Source organism: Microplitis mediator, chromosome 3, assembly GCF_029852145.1.
Source record: "Microplitis mediator isolate UGA2020A chromosome 3, iyMicMedi2.1, whole genome shotgun sequence".
In the NCBI taxonomy this organism is placed as follows: Eukaryota; Metazoa; Arthropoda; class Insecta; order Hymenoptera; family Braconidae; genus Microplitis; species Microplitis mediator.
In genome coordinates, this window is record NC_079971.1 from 8,746,273 (window position 1) to 8,760,684 (window position 14,412).

Genomic DNA, 14,412 nt, shown 5'->3' on the forward strand with positions numbered 1-14,412 from the left:
AAAGTGACAGACATACTGCCAGACAAAAACGACATAGAAATAGAATATAAGCCAGGAAAAAGAAAAATTATTCATTGCGATAGAGCAAAAATAGCGCACTAAAATATAACTTTTCCTTTCACCTCTCTGTCCTACGACTAACCTTCATTCTAAATTTACAAGAATATAAGCAAGCAAACCCCATGAAAATTCACAAAAGTCAGCCGAGACAACTTTTCTTCTAAATTGTTGGAATTAATGAAATAAATAAAAAAATTTTTAATAATAATAAAAATATACACAAATAAATTAGAAAAAAACTGCTATTAATTGAAATCGACTAATAATGCTGAGAAACTTTGAAAAATAATTTCTTTGATTATACAATTAACACCAAAAATTATATAAAAAAGACGGAAGAATTATTTTTTTTTAACAATATAAAGACTTCAATAGAAATATAACATATAGACTTAAGAAAAATGTAACATAAGTTTTTTTTTCTTTTAGCATATACGAGCTTACAACCTTAAAACAATAGCATACACAATAATCAAATTTTTTTTATACAATTGAAAATCAGTAGAAATTAGAAAAATATGGAAATTTTGTTTTTTATATAACATCTAGACTAACACTATACGACAAGAATAGATAATTTTTTTTCTTTTTTTTCTCATAGCATTTAAATCACATGTTGAACAAACAAAAAAAAAATAACATAAAGTAGATAGTTAGAAATACATATCGAATAGAAAAAAAAGAGTAGATAAAAAAATTATGAAAAAATTCATATACAGATTGATTTATATGTATATAGACATAGAACGAAATAATTTTTTTTCGGAAATCCAAAACTCAGATACCACTGAATTTAGCTATAACAAAGACTCTATCATTTTATTTGTATCTCATAATTTAGAAATTACAAACAATAGAAATTCGACCAGTAAATAAAAAAAAAAAAAAAAAAAAAAAAAAAAACAACTTTAACAATTCAAACATTACGAAACTTGTCATTAAAATGACACATAATTATGGTGAATTTCCCACCAGAGTATAAAGTACTAATTTATGAGCTAAAATTAACACAGTAATTATTAATATCTTAATAGATGTACAATGTTTTTCATTTAGAATAAGCATTTGATCAATGGGCTACAGGTCGGTACACAGATTCCATAATTTTAAAATGAAAATTATTGTATAGAACAAAAAAAAATTACTTTTTTTGATGAGAGGTCAGGCCCAAAACAAGCGGGGCGCTTGTCCACCGGGTAGGGAGGTGTTACGTCCCAGCCTGCTCATCAGATGGCTCTGCCAATTTTAAAATCTTAAATAATAATAGACCGACCTGAGACCCGCCAAATCGATATATTTAAATAATAGAATAATAATATATTTTCTTTATAATAAATATTAATAAGTATGCACTTAAAAATGATCAAGTAGATAAGATATTTTTAATGCATTATAATATTTATTCATCATCGACAATTTCTCTAAAAGAATGTTAATGAATAAAAATAGATAAGAATAATTGTACGACAAATAATGACTGTTAAAAGAATATAAAAAGTGAAATTAGTTTTTCCACGAAAAAGTGAAAACATTGAAAAACATCGTCCGACTGCTGACGCAACAGCATCCGCGTCGAACGATGATAACGAACTCCCTCTTTTTGGGAATAAGGCCCTAAAACCTTATCCCACTTTTCTCAAGGGTGTTGGCTCATGTAAAGATATAAAAAGCCGATGCCCAATGCATCACCAGCTCAGCTCACACTCGTACACTCTCACATCAACCAGAAATTATAATAGTGCGGCTTATAACACGCAAGTAAACTCCCGGTTTAAATCGATTATATTATTCTTTTGACACGAAGTTATTTGTCACATAATAATTGTAAACCCAAGTGTATATTTATCCAAATTCTTCGACTATTCTATTTTATATGAATAAATCAAACATATTTATTCTTTAAATCACGACCAAGTTATTTCGAGCTTTCGAGAACTACCCCGTATCCGAAGATCTACAGTCACGTCCAATTCAAATAATTCGCGCCGGCAACTCACAAGCCGACACGACTCCAGGACGTAACAATGGTATGGGAATCATTCCCATAATGGTACGGGAATCATTCCCATAATGGTATGGGAATCATTCCCATACTATTATGGGAATGGTTCCTATATTGGTATAGGAACTATTCCGATAATATTATGGGAACTATTCCCATAATGTTATGGGAACCACCCCTATAATATCATAAATATTTTTTTTTTGCACAATAGTGTAGAAATTTCCCAAAATTTGAATTTTCTTGAATGTTTTTTGCTGACAAAAAATTCTTGATAAAAATTTTAATGTTTTTTTGCCAAATACGATTTTTTTTTTCAATGTTTGAATTTTTGTTTTTATGTTTAATAATATTTCTGTGTATTGTAGAAGTGATTACCACACTTCTTTAAAATAATTTTTTCATGATAATATGGGAACCATTCCCATAATATTATAGGAATGGTTCCGATTATAGTATGGGAACTATTCCCATAATATTATGGGAATGATTCCCATAATGGTATAGGAACCATTCCAATTGCATTATGGGAATCATTCCCATAATATTATGGGAATAGTTCCCATACTATCATAGGAACCATTCCCATAATATTATGGGAATGGTTCCTATAATATTATAGAAAGTATTCCTATAAATTATAGGAACCATTCCTATAATTATAGGAACCATTCCTATAGTATTATGGGTATCATTCCCATAATTATAGGAACTATTCCTATAATTATGGGAAACATTCCTATAATTATAGGAACCGCTCCCATAATTTATGGTCGTAATTCCTATGATGGTATAGGAAAAAATTTTACAGAATTATGGGAACCGCTGCCATAATTTTCTTTCCGTGTAGAAGTTCAAATGAAGAGAACTGTTGCGACTCATAGATATTGTTGTGTATATTCTGTCTCAAATGGAAATCTAGTCGTTGTTCCTCAAGATGCCCGTATGCAATGCTTTATAAAGAAAAGAATTCTTATTCCGAATGGGAATCGATGCTGCAGCGATCATCTCATAAAAAACGCTTTTATACGGAGAATTTGAACCACTTGAAAGTTTATTCTAATTGGAGTAACTTAAGATTTTCAGAATTGTCTAAAATGATGGAAAGTTTAGCTGTAGAATGTGATTTGACACTTCTCGATGAAATGGATGATTTTCGAATAACTGATGAGCGACTTTTTATATTTACTGGATTACAACGTGAAAACATACTCGAAAACATAAAAGATAATATTACTCCTATGGTTGATGAAGATAGCGACGAAGACTAGTCACAAATTAGGAGAACAATTTTATTTATTATTTGTAGTAGATTAATATATTTAATTGCAGTTTTAATTGTTTATGGATGAAATATCAGCGTTGAAATTAATAAATAAAAAAAATTATTTTAATAATGTAAGGATATTTTATTTCTTTTATGGTTTTCTCTACCTTAGTAAACGAGTAAGTTTTGTATTTTATCAGTTCAAGAGTAAAATTATCAGAAAAACCCGATTTTTGAGCAAAAAATGGTTTTTATTTTTTATCAATATGTAGTACCATTTTTTAAAATTTCGAAAGGCCATAGATTCATAGGAAATTGGATGAGGAATTAAAAAAAAATATTTTCATAACTGTTTCGTAATGGTAAGATGCTTAAAAATTGAAATTAAAAATATAAACTCGTTTTTTTTTAGGTTTTTGTGAGCCGAAATAGCTCTTATTTTTTTTTTTCAGATAGCTACCATCAACCCCCAAAACATATCCAATTTTCAGATCAATCGAATAAGTACGCTCTGAGAACATCAATTTTTTCTAATTTCCAGTATTTTTCGATTTACTCCGAAGTGGTTATAGATAAAGACCTGAAACTCGCAGCATCGAACTATCTCATGGGTACAAACATTCCCTGAAAAAATGAGCTCAATCCCTATCTGGGGCCGATTCGGTATACTTATCGTCCCACGGCCTTTGAGCCCTTCATATCAATATCCAGAGTCGTATCGTCGCAATTTTTGATTTTTTTATAATGGGCGGGTTTATGTCTCATAACTTTCAAACTATCAAGATAAACGAAATTGACTCGAATACATTTCTTGAAAGGAATTTAATGCTCTACAAAGAAGGCTTGATTAAATTTTTTTGTCAGATAAACCGTTTCCTTATAATCTTGCTTTGAACAATGGAATGATTTTACAATTTGATTGTTCAACTTTAAAATTTTGTAATTACTGTAAAAATCAGTTTCCGAAAAAAAGCCAATGAATATTCTCGAAGGAAATTGAATGTTTTACAAAAAAAGTCTCTTAACAAGTTTTGCTAAATTCACTCCTTCATAAGTCATTCAAGGTTGAAGTTACTTCAAAACGACTTCTTTTGTAGAACATTCAATTTCCTTTGAGAACATTAATTGGCTTTTTTTTGGAAACTGATTTTCACAGTAATTACAAAATTTCAAAGTTGAGCAATCAAATTGAAAAATTATACCATTGTTCAAGAGATGATTATAAGGAAACGGTTTATCTGACGAAAAAATTCAATCAGACCTTTTTTATAGAACATTCAATTCCTTTCAAAAAATGTGTTCGAGTCAATTTCGTTTATCTTGATGGTTTGAGAGTTATGAGACAAAAACCCGCTCATTATAAAAAAAATCAAAAATCGCGATGATACACCTCTGAATCTTAATATTACGGGTTCAAATTTACACAATAATTTTTTTTTTTTTCATTCCAAATAATATTTTCAATGGACGTTAAAAAAAACAATAGCCGATTTTTTTGGCCCGGTCTGAGGTAAATACTGACTGGAAATTGTAATATACAACTGAGGAGATTATACCGAGTCGAAAAGTTTCAGCATTATTTCAAACTGATTAGGCTGAACTGGACCTTAAATGAAGCTTACTGCGCTGAACTGAACCTTAATTGAAACTGACTGCGCTCAATTGAGCCTTAAACTAAACTGATTAGCCTGCTACTGGAATTGAATTGAAGCTGGATTCAACCTGAACACGCTTAAGCTGGAAACTGACGTGAAATTTTCAGGCTGTTTTAAAACTGAACACCCTACTATAGCATTAAAAAGACACTGAATTCGAGCTGAATAACTTATAGGTTATTCAGTTCAAAACTAGCTTAAGCTTTGAGCATATTTTCAAGCTGAATAAACTGCTACTTAACAAAATTTTGGCTTGAATTAAAACTGTTTAGCCTGTTAAAGTATGAGAAAGATTCTGAATTCAAGCTGAACAAGCTGTTAGGTTGTTCAGCTTAAAACAAGCAAACACTTTGAACTTATTCGAAACCTGAACAACCTGCTACTTAATAATTTTTTAAGCATGAATTCAAGCTGAACAGCTTAATATGACTGTAAAAGTGAATGTGTTCTTCCGATCTTGTGTAGGATAGAAATAAGTTCAGTAGTCACTGTCGGTTGCGTAGCCTAGTCGTTAAAGCGTCGATCTTTCCATAGGTTCCCGGAACATAGGTTCCCGGGTTCGAATCCCACTGATGCGTGTGCAGTCGTCGATAAGTGTAACGTTTTTTTTCTGAATCCAAAATTTCTAATTCGATTAGAAATTCAATTATTTACATATCTAACAGTCCCTCCATCACCAAAATGATTGAACAAAAAATTAAAACGAGAATAAACCAATCTTTTTTTTTTTTTTTAATTTAACTAAATATGGTCATAGACGACCAAATATTTCCAATTTCCATACATGACCATACATAATTCGTTTTTCCTGGGCAATTAAATAAATTCAATCATTTCTATTTTATTTAATCAAATAGGATAATAATACTAACAGTATAAATTCCTCGTCTCCAACTTACTGTCGGCCAAAAAAAAAAAATTTATTATTTCTTTACCTGGCGAACTCAACATCAACCTAAAAAGCCTTAATTTTAAACTATTTTCAAGCTGAAGAGCCTGATTTGACGCTATGGTCAAACTGAATAGCCTGGTTAATTGATTTTATTTTCAAGCTTAATTTTAGCCTAAGGGCCCTGAACAGTGAAATATGACGACTTATCAGTCTAAGTTCAGGCTCATTTTATAATGTATTTTAAATAACCACTTTTTATTTTTTTCAACCGTTAGCTAGCAGTTTATTAAGTCTGAAATAATGCTGAAACTTTTCGACTTGGGGATATATAGCCCCATTCAAAAGTCTTAATAGAATCTAATTAAAGGAGTCAAAAACTGCATAGAATCTTCAAGACACTTATAGATTTTTACGTCGTTTTGAGTGCTGCTAAATGGATTCTATGGGAACTTTCGGTTAGGGACGAAAGGATGAAGATTCAAATAAGAGATGTCGCGATTGATGATATTGCTGTATTTCTTACTCGTTTTTTCACAGTCATATTCTGATCAAAAATAAATGTGTCACATTTATAGCCAAAGTTTGGTTCGTCATCAATACCAATGAAGTCTGAGTTTTCACTCTTTTCGCTAAAAATGAAAAAAATACTAATTTTGAGCATGCACTTACTATTGAATGATAGTTCAAATATGTTGTACCTTATATTATCATTAGTTGTCTTAACTGATTTATTTGCAGATGCTTTCCAAATTGGATTAGAACCAGTAAGTGCAAACTGATTAGTCATCGGCATAATACCAATACGATCTAAACTTTCTTGTTGTGATCCAAATTTCCATTCGGTGGCCATTTTCTCTAGTCTCTTCGTCAAGCTATATAAATTTTGTTTTTCGTTAAGTAAAATTGTGACAAGTAGCCAAATAGAGAATGAAAATTATTCACCTTTGCGTTCGTACAAAATAGAAGAATAGTAAAGCAATGTTACATGAGAAAAAGAAAATTGTAAGTGATATCAAAATCCATTGGACTGTTTGTTGAAGGTCATGAACAATTAATGAACTTCCTGTTGGTACATCAATCAAATACACTGCTTCTGTCTGAAGAATCGCTTTCAAATTTGTTATAGTTTGTAAATCACTTGATGTTCTGCAAATAAATGAAAATCTTACTTATCTCTAGTCAATACTAACTGTAAAAATTTGATTTGCCGGAGAAAAAAAATTTTGTCTGATCATATATAATTATATATACATAGTAGGGTGGCGCAAAAAAACCGACTATTTTTTCTTTCGATCTCGCATGAAAATTTGTTGGTTTACGATGTTTTAAGAAGCCTCTCCAAAAATCAGCTCAATAAAAAATTTGCAAGAGGTCGCTCACGAATTGTGAAAATATCAAAAATAATAGGAATTCGACTTTTTTATTTCAAATTTTTTTCTTTATCTAGCAGCAATAGTTTATATTTCTGAAACCATGACCACGCTGAAAATTTAAGCCCAAAATTTAAATATTCAAATTCGCTCAAGAATTTTGAATATTAACTGATAATATGTTACTAATAGTTTGAATTAGTTTTTGTATTTTTTTTAACTCAATTATAGTCATTTCAGTAAAATATAACTTTTGCCTATCCAAAAATATACAGGACAGTCTTAAACAATAAAATTTGATAAGTTTTGAATAAGCGAAAAAACCTGCGAATTGAATTAAAAAATAAAAAAGTATGTAAATAACTTATTATTTCTATTATCGGGTTATATTTTGAAGGTTATATTTTCATTCATAGTCATGCAAATTGATGGTGAAAAAATCGAGAAGCTTTATTATTAAGGGCATTCTCAGAATGTGCCCACCACTTTTTAAAAATATGCAATGACTTTCAACTGTCATAACCGTATTAAAATTTTAATAATTAATTAAAAAAAAATTAAAACCTTAATTGAAAAAAGGACAACGTAGTCGTAATTTCGTTGAGATATAGAATTTAAAAAAAATTACTTACAATTGATATCAATTGGGAGTTAAACGAAATTTGTTGAATAAATTTTAGCCAACAAAATTTAAAAATTCGAATTATAAAATTGACATGACGATTTTACTGAAATTTATTTAACGAATTTTGTTTAACTCTTAATTGATATCGAGTGTAAATAATTTTTTCTTTCATCTGTATATCAGCGAAATTACGACTACGTTGTCCTTTTTTCAATTAATGTTCTAATTTTTTTTTAATTAATTGATAAAAATTTGATACGCTTATGACAGTTGAAAATCATTGAAAATTTTTAAAAAGTGGGAGGCACTGTCTGAGAATGGCCTTAATATTTGAGGGTCACTCGGAAACGTCCAAAAGACAGCACTCGGAAACGTTCAAAATTCTTGAGCGAGGTTTAAATATTTAAATTTTGGGCTTAAATTTTCAGCGTGGTCATGGTTTCACAAATATAAACTATTGATGTGTTATGTCCAATAAATTTTTTTTATTTAATTTATTTCATTTCATAAATAAATTTACAAAACTCCTCTTTACAAAAGCACGCGAAAACGCAGCGTCAGTTCTACCATCACTTATGCGTATAAAAGTAGCGCGACGATTTTTGCAATAACGATTGACGAATAAATAAAAACTTTTCGTCTTTTTCCACCAATGACAACAATTTAATTACTCCTATCAAACATCAATCAAAGTTTTTAAATAGCCTGAGCACCATGGCTCAGGGCCTTAGTTGTTGATCAAATTTTCAGATCTCGAGTCCTACGGTATCGTGTAAACGGTGTCGTGGTTGTTGATCAGATCTTGAAATTTCGAGTCCTACGGTCCGCGTAAACGGCGTCGATAGCCCGTAATCTTATTGCAAAAATCTGTCCTAGACAAGGCAATAAGTAACCGTCCTTAATAAAAGGTACGAGGCCGATAGTTCCTATCGTGTAGCGGTATTCTTTTGTTAACAGCGGTTTATCTTATATTTAGATTCAGTTAAATTGTAAATTGATTAAGGTACTAGGCCGATACACTAATGCAAAAAATTAAAGGAGCGGAAAAATTTTATAAATTTTTTAGTGATTTTTGGAAGGCTGTAACTTGGTGAAAAAAAATCGTATCGAAAATTTAAAAAAAGCATTTTATAGCTTGAAATCTCTAGTTTAGGTGTATTTTTTTCAAAATTTTTTAAAAGCTCCGATTATTGCGCAAACATGAGAAATACCGCGAGCCAAAAAATTTCTGAATTTTTTTTTTTTTTCCGAAGAGCCCACGGACCGCGGAAAAATTCTTTCAACTAAACGAATGCATACATCGTTTAGCAAATTTATTCAGCTTCAATTTGTTTTTTTTTTAACCTCGTAGGACGATTTGTCGCAGAGATATCAGCCTTCAAACAGAAAATGATCCTTTTGGCTTTGATCTTCGATATTTCAGGTACCAATGATCGCACAGAAAGTTGAAGGGCGGCGTTGAAAACTTGAATAAATTCCCTACATGACCCTGTCATCATTTTTTGAAAAAAAAAAATTTTTTTATTTTTAACATCCATTAGAAAAAAGTACAAAAAAATGACTTTTTTTGGTTTTTTAGTAAATCAACCGCTACTCTGCAAATATCGATAAAAAAAATAATGTTGCCAGGGACTTTTTTAGCTTAATGTACCCCCAGGACCCCTGTAAATTTTTAAATTGATCTATTGAACCGTTTTTTTGGAATCATCGATCAAAGTTTAGCTAAACAATTAAAGGAGCAAGTTTTGTTCCTGTAATTGTGTAATCATAATCAAAATGAAAAAATTTTTTTTTTTCGACTTTTCTCAAATTTTTGCGTTGGTAACTCAGCAAATGCAAGGAAATGACAAAAAAAAATAAAAAATTTCCAAAAAATGTCAAAAAAAAATTTAGAATACAAAAAACAAGTTTCAATTTTTTTTTTCTTCGATTTTTTTTGACATTTTTTGGAAATTTTTTATTTTTTTTTGTCATTTCCTTGCATTTGCTGAGTTACCAACGCAAAAATTTGAGAAAAGTCGAAAAAAAAAAATTTTTTTATTTTGATTATGATTACACAATTACAGGAACAAAACTTGCTCCTTTAATTGTTTAGCTAAACTTTGATCGATGATTCCAAAAAAACGGTTCAATAGATCAATTTAAAAATTTACAGGGGTCCTGGGGGTACATTAAGCTAAAAAAGTCCCTGGCAACATTATTTTTTTTATCGATATTTGCAGAGTAGCGGTTGATTTACTAAAAAACCAAAAAAAGTCATTTTTTTGTACTTTTTTCTAATGGATGTTAAAAATAAAAAAATTTTTTTTTTTCAAAAAATGATGACAGGGTCATGTAGGGAATTTATTCAAGTTTTCAACGCCGCCCTTCAACTTTCTGTGCGATCATTGGTACCTGAAATATCGAAGATCAAAGCCAAAAGGATCATTTTCTGTTTGAAGGCTGATATCTCTGCGACAAATCGTCCTACGAGGTTAAAAAAAAAAACAAATTGAAGCTGAATAAATTTGCTAAACGATGTATGCATTCGTTTAGTTGAAAGAATTTTTCCGCGGTCCGTGGGCTCTTCGGAAAAAAAAAAAAAATTCAGAAATTTTTTGGCTCGCGGTATTTCTCATGTTTGCGCAATAATCGGAGCTTTTAAAAAATTTTGAAAAAAATACACCTAAACTAGAGATTTCAAGCTATAAAATGCTTTTTTTAAATTTTCGATACGATTTTTTTTCACTAAGTTACATCCTTCCAAAACTCACTAAAAAATTTATAAAATTTTTCTGCTCCTTTAATTTTTTGCATTAGTGTATTTTCATATCGTGTAGCGGTATTCTTTTGTTATTTACAATTATTATAAAAATCACTCCGACTCGATCGAATAGTGACACAAAAATCAAGTGTAATTGTAGTCCGATCTCGGGTCGAGAAAATCTGCGCATAAAAAGCCATAAGGCTACATAAGGACGTAATTTAAAAATAATTTAAAAATAATTAAAATTAATAATAACCAAATTAAATGGTTTTATATCTTTTATAAGTGCAAATCATTGTAACAGTTATAGTGTTTAAGTGCTGTAATTGAAAAAGTAAATAAAAAGACAAGAGATCATAATCTTAACTTAGTGAGTTCATTCGAAAATAGCACATAAGATTCTATCCTACTACCCCAGCCGCGCCCATTCAACCAACATCTTCAGGAAGAGGCCGAGTGAGCTGCAAAGTCCTGGAGGGATACAACCTGCCGTACTAGAAGGAAGACTCATTTAATGGTAAGTGAGAGACATTGAAAATATTTACTCTCTATTGATCGATATATAAATGCAACGTGACCAAGCTCGAAGGCGTTTGGGTTCGTACTCTTCGAAAAACCCACAATAAATAATAAATATAGGAAGCGAAAATCTTCCTCGTATTCTTTACTGTTGTCCGGATCCTCCAAATCGCTCGTTAAATTCTTCTATCGCTACCAAAGGGAGAAATCCCGGATAATTAATTTGAATCTAAGCGGCGGACATAACAGATGCTGTGAGAAAGAAAAAAATTTGAAATAAAAAAGTCGAATTTCTATCATTTTTGATATTTTCAAAATTCGTGAGCGACCTCTTGCAAATTTTTTATCAAGCTGATTTTGGAGAGGCTTCTTAAAACATCGCAAACCGAAAAATTTTCATGCGAGATCGAAGAAAAAAATAGTCGGTTTTTTTGCGCCACTCTAATATATATAGTCACCCATTATGATAGGGCATAATTCAATTCATTCTGTTAATTATTAATAACCGAAAAGTGAACGAAAATTGTACAGTGACTGATTATTGTCACTCACAAATTATACACTTATCCAAAGAATTAAAGGAACAAGAAAATTTTATAAATATTTTAGTGACTTTTTAAAAGGCTGTATTTTCGTGAAAAATGGTCGTATCGTAAAAATAAAAAAAAAGCAAATTGAAGCTTGAAATCTCTGGTCTAAAGATCTTTCAGTAGAACAATTTTTTGAACCACGGTTTTCGCAAAATCATAAGAAATAATTCGAGACAAAATTTTTCTAAATATTTCAGTTTTGTTTTTTGGGTCTTCGGGGCCGGGAATTTTTTTTCAGAAAAACTTATTCATGGCTTATTTAGGAAATTTATTCAGCTACAATTTGCTTTTTTTGTTTCTTTGTGCAAAAGTTTGCTGCTGAGATTTCAGCCTTCAAATGAAAAGGGATCTTTTTGTCTTTGATTATCGACATCTTAGCAACTAATGGTCGCACAGTAATGTTGAGGACAGCTTTAGAGACTTGAATGAATTTCCCACAAGCTTTAATTTCGATTTTTTTAAAAAATTTTTTTCATTCTTAACATCAATTTGAAAAACCAACAAAAAAGAACTTTTCATGGTTTTTTAGTCAATCAATTGCTACTTTAAGAATATTGATGGAAATGTTAATGTTGCCAGGTGATTTTACAGCTTAATATACCCCGAAAAGCCCTGGAAATTTTTGAATCGATCCATTGCACCGTTTATTCCGGTCAATTGCTCAAAGTTTTTCAAAACAGTTAAAGGAACAAGATTTGTTCCTTAAATTGCGTAATCATTATCAAAGTAAAAAAATACATTTTTTCCGGATTTTCTTACTTTTTTGCGTTAGCTACTCAGTTAATGTAAGGTAAAGAGAAAAAAAAAACAAATTCCGAAAAAAAAAAAATAAATAAAAATGCGGTCTGACAGCCAGAATGGAAGGTAGATTTTTCGAAAATTGTCAGCACCTCTCTGACATTTTGCTAGCTCGCGTTCAGTTTGAAACGAAGGCGGCTTTTTTTTCATTTTTACTAAGGTTGAATAAATACCCTCGCAGATTACAATCACGGTGGAAACACGGTGGGTTTGTTTCATTTTACCACTGTGATTACGCGGAGGCTTGACCATTGTGTATAAACGGTGTTTCCACTGTGATTACGCGGTGGATACACCGTGGAACCGTGGTGGTGAAATAGCACAAAGCCACCGTGGAATCACGGTGGATACACCGAGTAATCACAGTAGATACACTGTGTATACCCGGTGGTGAAATGGAACATAACCACCGTATAACCACGGTGGATCCACGGTGTTTACACGTCCACGGTGTTGTGACCGTGATTCAAATTTGCGAGGGTAAGTTAATCACGTATTACTAAAATTTCGGATTGATAAAGTGACTTTGAGTAAACATCGTTAGAAACGAAAATATACACACGTAATAAATTATGTATCGATAAAAACTCACACAATTCATAAAAAATTCGGGATTTATAAATTCATTCGAATTATCAAAAACGGCGCAAGCAAATATTTAGAAATTATAAAATAAAAACTTAAATATTAAGCTCAAACATTTCTCAGGGAACTGGTAGATAATAATGATAGATTAATAAACAAATAGGTAAAATACCAGTTATTATTAATATTTATTTATTATTATAATAAATTTAAATATGAGAGAGGTTAAACAGGCATATGACATCGGTATAGAGACAAATTGACTCGCGCCGCCACGTTCACATATTTATATTATATATATATATATATATATATATATATATGTCGGAAAGTCATTACAACCTTGGGCGTTATCCCGAGTATTGGTCTCAATACTAATATCTCTTATTTTTATTTAAAATATGAACGAATATTAATTATGCAACACAATGATTTAATATTAAAAGTATTGTTCATAAATAACGACACTTAGACAAGTAAAATAATAAAGATAGTATCACACAAATATTAAAATACACTAAATACTAATTAATGCAATAATTGATTACGCAGGGAATTATAATAATTGCAATACACGACAGTTCAATAATATTTCAAATAAAACCTGATCGAATAATTTACAAATACTACGGTAAACTAGGCTCGAGAACGAATCCACGGTCGACAGGAAAACTTGTACTCACACAACGAATGCTCAATCAGAACTAACTAACTCAACTAGTACCAAACTCTGTACTTTTCGTTAAAAACCTTTTTGTCAAAATATTCAAAGAAGGACAACCGTCTCATATTATCTTACTATCTTGTCCTCTGTGTCTTACTATACCCATCCTGTGACCGTGGCTACGTTTGGTGAACAGATGTCACAGCGAGCCTAAGCCTCCCGTAATAAACATAATCTGCTTAAGTTGTAAACAACTAGAACTTAAATTTTATTATTTAATTGTTACTATAAAAACTAGTCTCGACTGTTGGAAATTTCCCGTCCTATTGGAAAACCCCGTTTTATTCTTTCATCACCGACATATATATATAAATACATATATATATTCAGGACTATCCCAAAAAAAATTCGAACATACCTTAAATAAGGACCACCCTAATATACATACATATATAAATTTTTTAACGAGTGGTATTTGAACCCTACTCAACTAATTATGATAAGTTATGACAAAATTCCTTGAAAAATCGACCATGAGGACAAATACAATAGTTAGATATAAAAAAAAATCTACCTAGTCGATTTTTAAAAAATCTACTTAAAAATTTTATTTAGCTAATATAACCTTTCTTTCTCGCT

The 14,412-nt window shown here is 30.6% G+C and overlaps 1 protein-coding gene across 4 annotated transcripts in view; it reads right to left on the reverse strand.

Annotated features, from left to right (window-relative positions):
- Positions 1 to 14,412, reverse strand: part of LOC130664906 (protocadherin Fat 4-like) — a 160,240-nt gene that overhangs the window by 16,251 nt on the left and 129,577 nt on the right. The window contains exons 28-30 of one of the 4 annotated variants that reach the window (XM_057465089.1): positions 6,819 to 7,022; positions 6,575 to 6,748; positions 6,400 to 6,523 (exon numbers count right to left, since the gene is read on the reverse strand). In XM_057465089.1, coding sequence (XP_057321072.1) covers positions 6,400 to 6,523; positions 6,575 to 6,748; positions 6,819 to 7,022 — 502 coding nt within the window. Of the gene's footprint in view, positions 1 to 6,399; positions 6,524 to 6,574; positions 6,749 to 6,818; positions 7,023 to 14,412 lie in introns of those variants that run through there. The other 3 variants (XM_057465090.1, XM_057465092.1, XR_008989482.1) reach the window with 3 other exon arrangements.